General features: G+C 40.2%; 1 protein-coding gene across 3 annotated transcripts in view; it reads left to right on the top strand.

Annotated features, from left to right (window-relative positions):
- Window positions 1–15,776, top strand: part of LOC109101404 (protein tyrosine phosphatase receptor type b) — a 126,094-nt gene that overhangs the window by 64,049 nt on the left and 46,269 nt on the right. For all 3 annotated transcript variants that reach the window (XM_042715829.1, XM_042715828.1, XM_042715830.1), the window contains 6 exons: window positions 1,138–1,404; window positions 1,915–2,175; window positions 2,306–2,572; window positions 4,636–4,902; window positions 14,168–14,428; window positions 14,561–14,827. In XM_042715829.1, coding sequence (XP_042571763.1) covers window positions 1,138–1,404; window positions 1,915–2,175; window positions 2,306–2,572; window positions 4,636–4,902; window positions 14,168–14,428; window positions 14,561–14,827 — 1,590 coding nt within the window. The remainder of the gene's footprint in view (window positions 1–1,137; window positions 1,405–1,914; window positions 2,176–2,305; window positions 2,573–4,635; window positions 4,903–14,167; window positions 14,429–14,560; window positions 14,828–15,776) is intronic.

Here is a 15,776-nt window from a genome sequence, read left to right as displayed (position 1 = left end):
AAAACGCTCGCAATGCATGCAGATTGCCTCCTCAAAGACATTGCGTGCATGCTCTTTACCCAAACAAATGACGCAAAGATCGTGTGTGTCATCGGGTATCAAATACACACATTGTCTAAACGCTTGCTAGTAATCGCCATGATAGACAGAGAAAGAGCGCTCTTACCGGTTCAGATGCACGCTTCAAACAAAAAAGAGAATGACGTGTTATCCCGGTGCTTGTTTAAAGTCGCGCCGGTAGTGACGTCAGAGGCTGTCGCCGGCCAACTCGTTGTTGTTTTTTCAGTGTATGCTTCAGACACGGGTCACGACGAGGTGTTCCCCATAGCGACCCCTAGAGGACGCAGTTCGAAATTCCCTTGAACTAAATGGTATGGAATAACAGCCCCCCCCACCCCACCCCCCCCAAAAAAAATGATGTCACAATCGAAACTTTCCCCATGTTTCAGTCATGGCTGTTTTTGGTAGTGACAGTTTTAGATGCTTTTGAACCCTAGCTCAAAAATGCTAATCAGCACATGGCTACCTAGCAACTCTGAATGGCTTTACAATGATTTGGAATAACACCCAAAAAAGTGTGCTTAACTGCAGAAATAAAGGTGTTCGGTATTGACGTTACTGAAAGTTACACACAGATTTTTCAGAATTTTGAACACATTTATCTCAGAATGATCGGACCTATCTACTCACCATGTAGCTATGAGAAAGAGGGACACAGGAATAATTCCTGATTGTAAATATAGGGTTGTAGTTAAAATCAGTCTCAGCCAATGGACAAAAACATGCACTGTTTTGGTAGTGATTGTACAGAGGGTTCGGGACAGCCTCCTCCCAACTGAAAGTACCCAAAAAAAATATGATTTAATTAAGCTTACTGATATTTAAAATATTTTTGTGTGTTTCATTAGATAATAGAAACATCTAGAAACAATTAGTAAACATCTAAGATATGAATACTTAAATGCTTTTTAAAAGTGTTTTTGGGTTGTGGGACAGCAGTTTGCACCAATTCTGTAGAATAGCCCATATATGTATTTGAATAACAGATGATTCATTGCCTTGTCAACTGATGGTTCACCGATACAAATAACCTGAGACGTGTCTTTATGAGCTCTTGTTGTGTCTGTTGCTCATCAGCACCAGGATGGGTGGCTCATCTCAAGCTGGAAGCCCTTAATGAGAAGACCCTGCGGTTGTCCTGGTCTCCTCCTGATGGTGACTGGGATTTCTACCGTATCCTGCTGTTCAATGGCTCTTTTGTGCTGATGAACCGGACGATTGAAAGGAATCTTGTGGAGTTCTGCTTCACTAACTGGACTCTGATTCCGGGCCGTCTGTACAGAGCTGCTGTGAGTGTGGAGAGCGGATATCTGAGCTCAACCACAGGCTGCCACGGGAGACTAGGTGTGTTACTGATCAACTCAACTACTGCCATGAAATTTGCAACAGTAAAACAGAAACCAACATGAAGTGGCCTTCACAAAACACAAAGTGCTTGCTCTAGTGAAAAAGAAGTGCACTTAAATTGTATTGCATTTGCACTTTTACTGTACTTCAAAGTAAAAAAAAAAAAAACCTGTACTTGCAGATAAAATTATATTAACAATGAAAGGCCACTTAAGTTTACTTACTGAAAAGAGAGACACTTACATTGACTATGATTGTTAACACACTTAAGCACTTTTTTAAACAGTGCACTTTGTATTCATGTCAAATTAAAATGAGACTCACTGTCCAGCTTGCTTCAGCACAGCTGCTGGTGATTTTTAAGTGATCCCGAAGAGCTGAAGCAGTTCCTCATAGCAATCCTGAAGACACAATAGTGCACAATAGGACCAGGGACAGGGGACATAAGAGGCAGGGTAAATTGTAAAATATAACACAGTTCTCTGTTTTTCTGCACCTGTCCATCAGCTCCCCGGTCAGTTCAGAGGCTGAATGTCCATCACAGTACAGAGACCACCCTGAGCGCTGTGTGGAACCATCCTCTCGGCGAGTGGGACAACTACACCATCCTGCTAAAGGATGAAGACATGACTGTGGACACACAGACATTAGCCCATGATGCACAGGAATGCAACTTTAATAACCTGATGCCTGGACATACCTATACGATCACCGTGACGACCAAAAGTGGAGATCTGAATAGTTCAGCCCACGTCACAGGAAGAACCAGTGAGTCATTCAGAGGTCCAGTGTTGTGCTGCTGTGATGGTGGAACTGCTGGAATGACTAGAGTGTTAATTATCTTAAAAACAATATCCAATAATATGTCTTTATGAAGTAATCTTGTGTGTGTGGTCAGTCCCTGCACAGGTCACAAAGCTGTGGGTCAGCAATCAGGGCAGCACAGACGCTCTGCTGGTATGCTGGGACGTGGCAGCCGGTGAGGTGGATCTGTACCGCGTGCTCCTCATCCATGACAGCGTGGTCATGAAGAATGAAAGTGTGCCACCCAATGTCACCTCCTACCACTTCCAGGGCTTGAGATCCGGCACTTTGTACAGGACAGTGGTGACCACAGTACACAGGGGCGACCTCTCACGCCAGGCGGTGGCTGATGGACGCACAGGTAATAGACCAAAAACAGAACATGGGGTGTATGTTATAATACCTACAGGGTATTTATTAAATAAGCGTAACAGATGAGAGTGAAGCTGGCATGCAAGAAAATGTTCTCATCCTTGGGCCATGCAAGATGTGGATTAGTTTATTTCATCATCAGATTTGGAGAAATGTAGCATTCCATCACTTGCTCATCAATGAATCTTCTACAGTGAATGGGTGCCATCGTCCAAACAGCTGATAAAAACATCACAATAATCCACAAGGAAATCACACCACTCCAGGGCATTAATTAACCACTGGTGGAAAGAGTAATGGAAATTTGTACTTAAGTACAAGTACTGTTACACTGCTGAAATAATACTCAATTACAAGTAAAAGTACTGGTGTCAAAACATTACTTAAGTAAAATTACAAATTACTCTTCTCAAAAACTACTCCGAGTACTAGTTACTAGTTACTTTTTATCCAGCGATATTTAATGAATTACAAAAAAATTAATATCAAAGATCTATGTGGATAATAGCTGCTTTGATCAAAACCTACTTTTATCTTATTGACAAAGTATGTGAATTAGTGGTCATGATACAGGAATTACCAACTTCTATACCTTAAAAAAATCAGTATCAAAGTACCCGTGAACCGGAAGTTCCAACTGACTTCAGTGTTGTGATGTATTTCCAAGTGGAATGGAATATTGAATAAAGGGCGGGGTTTTATTGTGGTGCACCTCCACTCCACTCCACCTCTTGCTCATAGCAGATTCACGGTTGTACAGGAGTGGTTAAAGGGGTCCTATTATGCTCTTTTAGAAAGTCTTGATTTCGTTTTGAGGGTGTACTAGAATATGCTCTCATGCTTGGTGCTTCGAAAAATGCATTATTTTTCACATAATTTACATTATTACAATACTTTTCTCCCCAGCCTGGCACAAATGGCTCGATTAGTTCCAGGTTTGATGAAGGCCCCCCTTCCGAAAAATGAAATGTGTTGTGATTTGTTAGCTGTCCCAGTATGTTGTGATTGGCGAACAGCTTAGATGGTGTTTCAGTACAGCCCCGCCCCTTGCCAGAGCAGCAAGTTCCGTCTTGCAATATCCGTGCGTGCAAATGTTCTGCGTGATCCTCTTGTTCAATATTCTTGGGGTCTGAATCCGGCTCTAACCCTAACCTTTATCTCCATACTGAAATCCCAGATGGCTTGACAGTGATTCAGCTAAAATATTAGTGTCTAAGACATTGTGAGCACAGAGACTGTAGTGTGCACAGCAAATAGATGCAGTATGACATATACGGGCCATTCTACAGAATTCAAAGTTCAAAGTCAGAGTTGGAAACATCTTGAAAAAAATGTGTCTTTTTCCAGAAATTTTATATTATGCAATTGGTACAATATCAAAGGTACAGATTTTTAGTAATTATGCAGTTAATTCTCATTTTGAATTTTTAGAAGGTAAATCAATAACAATTAAATTTTTTAAGTGTCATTTATGAGATTTGTATTTTGAATCCAATCTTTCTTTGTAAAAGGCAAAAAGATGATCATACTGATTTCAAAGTTAATGATTCAATAGTTTGAATATACATTGAATCAAACAATATCATATCATACCTATCTACTCACCATGTAGCTATGAGAAAGAGGGACACAGGAATAATTCCTGATCATAAATATAGGGTTGTAGTTAAAATCAGTCTCAGCCAATGGACAAAAACATGCACTGTTTTGGTAGTGATTGTACAGAGGGTTTCGGACAGCCTCCTCCCAACTGAAAGTACCCCAAAAAATTATGATTTAATTAAGCTTATTGATATTTTAAATATTTTTGTGTGTTTCATTAGATAATAGAAACATCTAGAAACAATTAGTAAACATCTAAGATATGAATACTTAAATGCTTTTTAAAAGTGTTTTTGGGTTGTGGGACACCAGTTTGCACCAATTCTGTAGAATAGCCCATATATGTATTTGAATAACAGATGATTCATTGCCTTGTCAACTGATGGTTCACCGATACAAATAACCTGAGACGTGTCTTTATGAGCTCTTGTTGTGTCTGTTGCTCATCAGCACCAGGATGGGTGGCTCATCTCAAGCTGGAAGCCCTTAATGAGAAGACCCTGCAGTTGTCCTGGTCTCCTCCTGATGGCGACTGGGATTTCTACCGTATCCTGCTGTTCAATGGCTCTTCTGTGCTGATGAACCGGACGATTGAAAGGAATCTTGTTGAGTTCTGCTTCACTAACTGGACTCTGATTCCGGGCCGTCTGTACAGAGCTGCTGTGAGTGTGGAGAGCGGATATCTGAGCTCAACCGCAGGCTGCCACGGGAGACTAGGTGTGTTACTGATCAACTCAACTACTGCCATGAAATTTGCAACAGTAAAACAGAAACCAACATGAAGTGGCCCTCACAAAACATGAAGTGCCTGCTCTAGTGAAAAAGAAATGCACTCAAATTGTATTGCATTTGCACTTTTACTGTACTTCAAAGTTAAAAAAAAAACTGTACTTGCAGATAAAATTATATTAACAATGAAAGGCCACTTAAGTTTACTTACTGAAAAGAGAGACACTTACATTGACTATGATTGTTAACACACTTAAGCACTTTTTTAAACAGTGCACTTTGTATACATGTCAAATTAAAATGAGACTCACTGTCCAGCTTGCTTCAGCACAGCTGCTGGTGATTTCTAAGTGATCCCAAAGAGCTGAAGCAGTTCCTCATAGCAATCCTGAAGACACAATAGTGCACAATAGGACCAGGGACAGGGGACATAAGTAAATTGACGTAAATTGTAAAATATAAACACAGTTCTCTGTTTTTCTGCACCTGTCCATCAGCTCCCCGGTCAGTTCAGAGGCTGAATATCCATCACAGTACAGAGACCACCCTGAGCGCTGTGTGGAACCATCCTCTCGGCGAGTGGGACAACTACACCGTCCTGCTGAAGGATGAAGACACGACTGTGGACACACAGACATTAGCCCATGATGCGCAGGAATGCAACTTTAATAACCTGATGCCTGGACATACCTATACGATCACCGTGATGATCAATAGTGGAGATTTGAGTAGTTCGGCCCACGTCACAGGAAGAACCAGTGAGTCATTCAGAGGTCCAGTGTTGTGCTGCTGTGATGGATGGAACTGCTGGAATGACTAGAGTGTTAATTATCTTAAAAACAATATCCAATAATATGTCTTTATGAAGTAATATTGTGTGTGTGGTCAGTCCCTGCACAGGTCACAAAGCTGCGGGTCAGCAATCAGGGCAGCACAGACGCTCTGCAGGTACGCTGGGACGTGGCAGCCGGTGAGGTGGATCTGTACCGCGTGCTCCTCATCCATGACAGCGTGGTCATGAAGAATGAAAGTGTGCCACCCAATGTCACCTCCTACCACTTCCAGGGCTTGAGATCCGGCACTTTGTACAGGACAGTGGTGACCACAGTACACAGGGGCGACCTCTCACGCCAGACAGTGGTTGATGGACGCACAGGTAATAGACCAAAAACAGAACATGAGGTGTATGTTATAATACCTACAGGGTATTTATTAAATAAGAGTAACAGATGAGAGTGAAGCTGGCATGCAAGAAAATGTTCTCATCCTTGGGCCATGCAAGATGTAGATTAGTTTATTTCTTCATCAGATTTGGAGAAATGTAGCATTCCATCACTTGCTCATCAATGGATCCTCTACAGTGAATGGGTGCCATCGTCCAAACAGCTGATAAAAACATCACAATAATCCACATGGAAATCACACCACTCCAGGGCATTAATTAACCAGTGGTGGAAAGAGTAATGGAAATTTGTACTTAAGTACAAGTACTGTTACACTGCTGAAATAATACTCAATTACAAGAAAAAGTACTGGTGTCAAAACAGTACTTAAGTAAAAGTACCGAGTACTCCTCTCAAAAACTACGCAGAGTACTAGTTACAAGTTACTTTTTAGCTGGCGATATTTAATGAATTATCAAAAAATATTCATCTCAAAGATCTGTGTGGATAATAACTACTTTATCTTTTATCTTATTGACAAAGTACATGAATTAGTGATCATGATACAGGAATTTCTAACTTCAGTACCTTAAAAAATCAGTATCAAAGTACCCGTGAACCGGAAGTTCCAACCGACTTCAGTGTTGTGATGTATTTCCAAGTGAAATGGAATATTGAATAAAGGGCGGGGTTTTTATTGTGGTGCACCTCCACTCGACTCCACCTCTTGCTCATAGCAGATTCACGGTTGTACAGGAGTGGTTAAAGGGGTCCTATTATGCTCTTTTACAAAGTCTTGATTTCGTTTTTGAGGGTGTACTAGAACATGCTCTCATGCTTGGTGGTTCGAAAAAATGCATTATTTTTCACATAATTTACATTATTACAATACCTTTCTCCCCAGCCTGGCACAAATGGCTCGATTAGTTCCAGGTTTGATGAAGGCCCGCCTTCCGAAAAATGAAATGTGTTGTGATTTGTTAGCTGTCCCAGTATGTTGTGATTGGTGAACAGCTTAGATGGTGTTTCAGTACAGCCCCGTCCCTTGCAAGAGCAGCAAGTTCCGTCTGCTCTGGTATAGTTAAGGATGGTGTCAATATTGCCATATCAATCTGACATCCTATCTAAAACGTGATTTAGCCAAAAACAACAACAACAATAACATTACCACTCTAATATGTCTTGCAATATCCGTGCATGCAAATGTTCTGCGTGATCCTCTTGTTCAATATTCTTGGGGTCTGAATCCGGCTCTAATCCTAACCTTTATCTCCATACTGAAATCCCAGATGGCTTGACAGTGATTCAGCTAAAATATTAGTCTCTAATATTTTTAGACTCAGTTTACTGACTTGCATGGTTCAATTGTCCACCACAAGACTAGTAATGTGCACTAAAAAAAGTAAGTAGGGTCATTTTTGATTTCATTACCAATCGGTATCAAAATATATTTATGATAACACTACCATGTAGTTTGTTTCTCCAAGCTTTAAGTCCATAAATTACGCTAAGCTCCCTCATTGTCTGATCAGCTCTTCAATTCTTGCTGCAGTGTCACTTTTCCCAGTTCAGATATCAGGGCTTTTATTGGTCCCTTTACTACTGGCTACTCAAGGTCAAGGTGAACTTTATTTTCCCACAAGGGGAAATTCATATGGTCATTCATTCATTACACGCCCTTATCACAACATATTCTTCAAAAAACAAACACAACACATAAAACACAATCTATACAAAAAATAACAGTACTACAAGAATGAAAATTACAATCCAACATGTAACGTTAAAAATGTATAATATTATCAGATAACTAAAACTATGATAGCTTGCGATGTGCTTGATCATTATACAATCTGATCGCTATGGGGACAAATGATTTATTATACCTTTCTGTTCTAATTCTCTGTTGTAAAATTCTACCAGTTGACCTATTACTTCTCATAAATTTATGATATAGAGGGTGAGTAGGGTCATTAACGATTTGGTCAGTCTTTTTTGAAATAAGCTCATTGTACAGCTGAGCTACCGACACCTGGTCAATTCCGATGATCCTGCTGGCATGATTTTGATCATGCGCTGCAGTTTCTTTTGGTCCTTAACATGCATGTTACCAAACACACAGATGAGGCCAAAGGACAAAACACTCTGAAGTAGGCTTTTATAAAACATTACAAGAATGTGTTTTTCTAATCCAAAATTATATAATTTCCTAAGGAAGTACATCCGCTGGTGCATTTTCTTAATTTTGTTTAGTGCACATTCATTAAAAGTTAATTTAGACTCCCAAATATTTATACGTTGAGACCCTCTCCACTAATTCACCATTAATTTTAGAGGGGGGAACTATCATTCTATTTTTGCTAAAATTTATAACCATCTCTTTTGTTATCTTCACATTGATTTCCAGAAAATTTTCAGAACACCACAATTCCCTCTGAAAACCACTCACAGAAGATATGTCCGACTTTAAAAAACCAACCAATGCTGTGTCCTCAGCATATTTAAAATAAATGTGAGCTGAAGAGGAAGCTTGACAATTATTAGTGTATAATGTATATAGGATAGGCGACAGAACACACCCTTGTGGTGCCCCTGTATTTATCATTTTTGAGGATGATATACATGAATTAAATCTGACCTGCTGACTACGATCTGTCAAGAAGAAATAGATCCATAAAATCATTTGGGGATTTACTCCCAAATGCACTAATTTTCTCACCAGCAGGTGGGGTTGGATCGTATTAAAAGCACTACTGAAATCAATGAAAATAATCTTGACCAGGCTCCGAGCATGTTCAAGGTGCTCATGAGTGCTGTTAATCAAAGATAATAGTGCATCCTCAACACCTCTCTCTGCACGATATGCAAATTGATTCGGGTCTAAAAGGGGTGAAACCTCTTGGAGAAGTTGTTTTAAAATTATTTTTTCAAAACATTTCATAACTGCAGAGGTAAGGGCAACAGGGCGCAGATCATTAAATTCCTTAGGTCTACTGTTTTTTAGGCACAGGCACTATTAAGGATTGTTTCCATAGGCTGGGAATAACGCCTGTATCTAATGACAGCTGAAACAACCTATGGAAGGGCTGTGCCAACTGATCAGCACACACCTTCAATGTCCTGCAGCTAATACCATCAGGTCCACATGCTTTACGAGGATTTACACGTCTAAAATAGAATTTGACCTCGTCCATGGGGATATCAAAATCTATACCCTTCATGTCTCTTACTGCTGTAATGATCTCATTCTGTTCAACTTTAAAATCATGTATATCAAATCTACAATAAAAATCATTTAATTAATTTGCCATATTAAAATTATTCTCTGCTACCAACGGATGCTTCTTGGACTTATATCCTGTGATAGATTGGACTCCCTGCCAAGCTCTCCTAGCGTCACCTTTAAGTTTAAGTTTTCTAACTTATGTTTATATGCTGCTTTGCAATCATTGATTTTGGCTTTTAATCTTTTTCTGCACTGTCTTTTTTCTCTTCTCTACTTCCTCCTGATTTAAACACACACTTTTTCTCATTAAGGAGTTGCTTTAACTCTGGGGTAACCCAGGGCTTATTATTAGGATACATCTTAATAGTCTTTCGGGGGATCATTGCGTCCTCAAAGAATTGTACATACCCCGATATAGCAAACACTGCTTCATTGACATTGTCAGTCCCATCGGTCACTACATTCCAATCTGTGCACTCCAGGCAATCCTGAAGTGCCTCAGTCGCAACAGCAGTCCAGCATTTAACCTCCACCTTTTTTGATTTTTCACGCCGTAGGTGGGACACATATTTTGGCATCAGTTTAATCATATTATGGTCCGAATTCCCTAAACCGGGCAGGGCCTTAGAATAAAACGCATCCTGGATATTTCCATAACAATGGTCAAGGCAAGCTTTATTGCGTGTTGAACAGGTTACATATTGTTGGTACGTAGGTAAATGTTCCTTTAAACTGCATGAATTAAAGTCACCCAACAAAAAATTAGCTGCATCGGGGGCCTCTTCCTCCGCTTTAGTTACAAGTTCATGAATCGTAGTGGCAGCGGCCAATGTGTTGGCGGAGGGCGCAATATATACAACAAACAGTCTGATTTGGTGTATTTCTCTAGGCAAATAATAAGGCCTTAAGGAAAGCGCTAAAAGTTCAATGTCCTTTGTACAGATCTGATGCTTCATCGTAATATGACCAGGGTTACAATATGTATTGTTAACAAACACGCACACACCTCCACCTTTCCTTTTCCCGGAGTTCTGATTACGGTCCATCCTCACCAGCGTGTAGCCCTCTAGTTCGACCGATTTGTCGGAGTCTGTCTCAGTGAGCCAGCTTTCTGTCAGGCAGATAAGGCAGGATTGCCGGTATTCGGTGAGATACTGAGTGCAGGCCCGCAACTCATCTGCCTTATTCCTTAGGCTTTGGACATTGCCGAACATGACAGTTGGAAGTGATTGTCTGTAGGGCTGTCTTTTCACTCGTTCCCGGATTCCTCCTTTCCTGCCACGTTTTTCTGCTTTGGCATTGCTGCCCCTGACACATTCCGGTGGTAACAACGATTTGTCATAGGGATGAAATCGCGTTGCAGGGGATTTAAAAATTTAGTAGAAAGTCTCGTGTGTAGGTGATTCGCGCTCCCTGGTCACTATGCATGTAATGATTGTAACCGGCAGCATAAGTGATCAAAATCACCAGCAGCATAACTGAGTTCGGCTTCATTCTGAGCCCTGAACATTCATCTAAAAAAAAAAGAAAAAGACTTACTTTAACCGTCAATATTGATGGATTGTAAAACAATTAATAAAACAAACAAACACAGCTAAGGACGCGCAAAGAGACCGTGTCGCCGCTCGCGCATGCGCCACACTGAGAACAATACTGAAGTGCCGTTAAAGGTTTGAATATCAATTCAAATTGTGGGCGTACTCATTAATGAACTATGATTTAAAAGTAAGTTGATGGAGGCCAGTGCAAGCAGGAGCAGAGTTTTCGATGAAAGAAACTTTAGCTCGACTGAGTGCAAAGGCTCAAATGGGCCCTGCTGTAGTGTTTTAAGCACTAGAGACAGGTCCCAAGAGGGTATGGAGAGGCACGGGGAGGATTTTACCTTCTGCCCCCCCAAGGAACCTGATGACCAGGTAAGTCACCAAATTTCATCACTGACAGAAACCAGCATGGCGTGGTTTAATTCCAGACTGCAACACAGGTCAGATTGTGCAGAGGACTTGTCTGGTTCCTGTGGTTTTGTGCCAATAGTTGTCGAGGTGACGAGGTCTACGCAGGTATCTGTCTTTAATCTAGATTTAAACTGACAGTGTGTCTGCCTCCCGAACAACACTAGGTAGATTGTTCCAGAGTCTGGGTGCTAAATAGGAAAAGAATCTGCCTTTTCCTTTTTCCTAAAGGACAGTTGATTTTGATATTCTAGATATGACCAAAATGCCAGAGTTTTTGAAATCACAGCAGACATGAAGGACTATAATGTGATATGAGCTCGCTCAAGAACTGAAGCGGTAAACCATTCACGGATTTATAAGTAATTAAAAAGATTTTAAAATGTATTCATTGTTCAATAGGGAGTCAGTGCAGAGTTGACAGAACCGGGCTAATATGGTCATACTTCCTGGTTCTAGTAAGAAAGCTGGAGTTTGTTTATTAAGCACACAGAGCAATCACCCAATAAAGCATTACAATAATCTAACCTTGAGGTCATGATGCATGAATCAACATTTCTACATGATGTTGAGAGTATACAGTATCAGTACCTTTTGAAAGGATACCACCCCAATGACAGTTTTTACAATTTTTTTTTCTCGGAGTGTAGTGACTCGTAAGACAGCTAATGATCATTAACAGAACGCTTCAGTTAATTAGAAACTATTTACAACCAGTTACGATTATAAAATAAATAGATGCAGTATGACATATACGGGCCATTCTACAGAATTGGTTCAAAGTCAGAGTTGGAAACATCTTGAAAAAAATGTGTCTTTTTCCTGAAATTTTGTATGTATGCAATTTGTACAATATCCAAGGTACACATTTTTAGTAATTGTGCAGTTAATTCTCATTTTGAATTTTTAGAAGGTAAATCAATAACAATTAAATTTTTTAAGTGTCATTTATGAGATTTGTATTTTGAATCCAATCTTTCTTTATAAAAGGCAAAAAGATGATCATACTGATTTCAAAGTTAATGATTCAATAGTTTGAATATACATTGAATCAAACAATATCATATCATCTTAGTTAACAATTCAATATACTTCATTTTTGACAAAACAGCCCATGTTTTGGTTGTGTCTGCACATTTTCAGTATTGACAGTAATGTATTAAAAGTGACTACTTGACTTTACAGAATTTTAACTCACATACTAAAACATACTAAAATACTACAAATTTGCATAACTGTACTAACATTCTGTTTATTTTCTGCTTCATTCGTGACAATTTTAGATACTTTTGAACCTATCTCAAAGATGCTAATCAGCACATGGTTAGCTACCACAGTTCTGAACAGTTGTAGAGAAATAAAAACTAAATGGTATGGAATAACACCACCCCCCTACCCCCCCCCCCCCCCCAAAAAAAAAAAATGATGTCACAATCGAAACTTTCCTGATGTTCCACTCGTGGCTGTTTCGGCAGTGACAGTTTTAGATGCTTTTGAACCCTAGCTCAAAAATGCTAATCAGCACATGGCTACCTAGCAGTTCTGAATGGCCTTACAATGATTTGGAATAACACCCAAAAAAGTGTGCTTAATTGCAGAAATAAAGGTGTTCGGTATTGACGTTACTGAAAGTTACACACAGATTTTTCAGACTTTTGAACACATTTATCTCAGAATGATGGGACCTATCTACTCACCATGTAGCTATGAGAAAGAGGGACACAGGAATAATTCCTGATCATAAATATAGGGTTGTAGTTAAAATCAGTCTCAGCCAATGGACAAAAACATGCACTGTTTTGGTAGTGATTGTACAGACGGTTCGGGACAGCCTCCTCCCAACTGAAAGTACTCCAAAAAATTATGATTTAATTAAGCTTACTGATATTTTAAATATTTTTGTGTGTTTCATTAGATAATAGAAACATCTAGAAACAATTAGTAAACATCTAAGATATGAATATTTAAATGCTTTTTAAAAGTGTTTTTGGGTTGTGGGACAGCAGTTTGCACCAATTCTGTAGAATAGCCCATATATGTATTTGAATAACAGATGATTCATTGCCTTGTCAACTGATGGTTCACCGATACAAATAACCTGAGACGTGTCTTTACGAGCTCTTGTTGTGTCTGTTGCTCATCAGCACCAGGATGGGCGGCTCATCTCAAGCTGGAAGCCCTTAATGAGAAGACCCTGCGGTTGTCCTGGTCTCCTCCTGATGGTGACTGGGATTTCTACCGTATCCTGCTGTTCAATGGCTCTTCTGTGCTGATGAACCGGACGATTGAAAGGAATCTTGTGGAGTTCTGCTTCACTAACTGGACTCTGATTCCGGGTCGTCTGTACAGAGCTGCTGTGAGTGTGGAGAGCGGATATCTGAGCTCAACCACAGGCTGCCACGGGTAAGACTAGGTGTGTTACTGATCAACTCAACTACTGCCATGAAATTTGCAACAGTAAAACAGAAACCAACATGAAGTGGCCTTCACAAAACATGAAGTGCCTGCTCTAGTGAAAAAGAAGTGCACTCAAATTGTATTGCATTTGCACTTTTACTGTACTTCAAAGTTTAAAAAAAACTGTACTTGCAGATAAAATTATATTAACAATGAAAGGCCACTTAAGTTTACTTACTGAAAAGAGAGACACTTACATTGACTATGATTGTTAACACAAGCACTTTTTTAAACAGTGCACTTTGTATTCATGTCAAATTAAAATGAGACTCACTGTCCAGCTTGCTTCAACACAGCTGCTTGTGATTTTTAAGTGATCCCGAAGAGCTGAAGCAGTTCCTCATAGCAATCCTGAAGACACAATAGTGCACAATAGGACCAGGGACAGGGGACATAAGAGGCAGGGTAAATTGTAAAATATAAACACAGTTCTCTGTTTTTCTGCACCTGTCCATCAGCTCCCCGGTCAGTTCAGAGGCTGAATGTCCATCACAGTACAGAGACCACCCTGAGCGCTGTGTGGAACCATCCTCTCGGCGAGTGGAACAACTACACCATCCTGCTAAAGGATGAAGACACGACTGTGGACACACAGACATTAGCCCATGATGCACAGGAATGCAACTTTAATAACCTGATGCCTGGACATACCTATATGATCACCGTGACGACCAATAGTGGAGATCTGAGTAGTTCGGCCCACGTCACAGGAAGAACCAGTGAGTCATTCAGAGGTCCAGTGTTGTGCTGCTGTGATGGGTGGAACTGCTGGAATGACTAGAGTGTTAATTATCTTAAAAAACAATATCCAATAATGTGTCTTTATTAAGTAATCTTGTGTGTGTGGTCAGTCCCTGCACAGGTCACAAAGCTGCGGGTCAGCAATCAGGGCAGCACAGACGCTCTGCAGGTACGCTGGGACGTGGCAGCCGGTGAGGTGGATCTGTACCGCGTGCTCCTCATCCATGACAGCGTGGTCATGAAGAATGAAAGTGTGCCACCCAATGTCACCTCCTACCACTTCCAGGGCTTGAGATCCGGCACTTTGTACAGGACAGCGGTGACCACAGTACACAGGGGCGACCTCTCACGCCAGACAGTGGCTGATGGACGCACAGGTAATAGACCAAAAACAGAACATGAGGTGCATGTTATGATACCTACAGAGTATTTATTAAATAAGGGTAACAGATGAGAGTGAAGCTGGGATGCAAGAAAATGTTCTCATCCTTGGGCCATGCAAGATGTGGATTAGTTTATTTCTTCACCAGATTTGGAGAAATGTAGCATTCCATCACTTGCTCATCAATGGATCCTCTACAGTGAATGGGTGCCATCGTCCAAACAGCTGATAAAAACATCACAATAATCCACAAGGAAATCACACCACTCCAGGGCATTAATTAACCAGTGGTGGAAAGAGTACTGGAAATTTGTACTTAAGTACTGTACTTAAGTACTGTTACATTGCTGAAATAATACTCAATTACAAGAAAAAGTACTGGTGTCAAAACAGTACTTAAGTAAAAGTACAAAGTACTCCTCTCAAAAACTACTCAGAGTACTAGTTACTAGTTACTTTTTATCCAGCGATATTTAATGAATTACAAAAAAAAAAAAAAATCTAAGATCTATGTGGATAATAGCTGCTTTGATCAAAACCTACTTTTATCTTATTGACAAAGTTTGTGAATTAGTGGTCATGATACAGGAATTTCCAACTTCTATACCTTAAAAAAATCAGTATCAAAGTACCCGTGAACCAGAAGTTCCAACTGACTTCAGTGTTGTGATGTATTTCCAAGTGAAATGGAATATTGAATAAAGGGCGGGGTTTTATTGTGGTGCACCTCCACTCCACTCCACCTCTTGCTCATAGCAGATTCACGGTTGTACAGGAGTGGTTAAAGGGGTCCTATTATGCTCTTTTACAAAGTCTTGATTTCGTTTTGGGGGTGTACTAGAACATGCTCTCATGCTTGGTGCTTCGAAAAATGCATTATTTTTCACATAATTTACATTATTACAATACCTTTCTCCCCAGCCTGGCACAAATGGCTCGATTAG

This window comes from Cyprinus carpio, chromosome A25, assembly GCF_018340385.1.
Source record: "Cyprinus carpio isolate SPL01 chromosome A25, ASM1834038v1, whole genome shotgun sequence".
In the NCBI taxonomy this organism is placed as follows: Eukaryota; Metazoa; Chordata; class Actinopteri; order Cypriniformes; family Cyprinidae; genus Cyprinus; species Cyprinus carpio.
The sequence above is the reverse complement of the archived record's forward strand: the minus strand, read 5'-3'. Positions and strand labels throughout refer to the sequence as shown.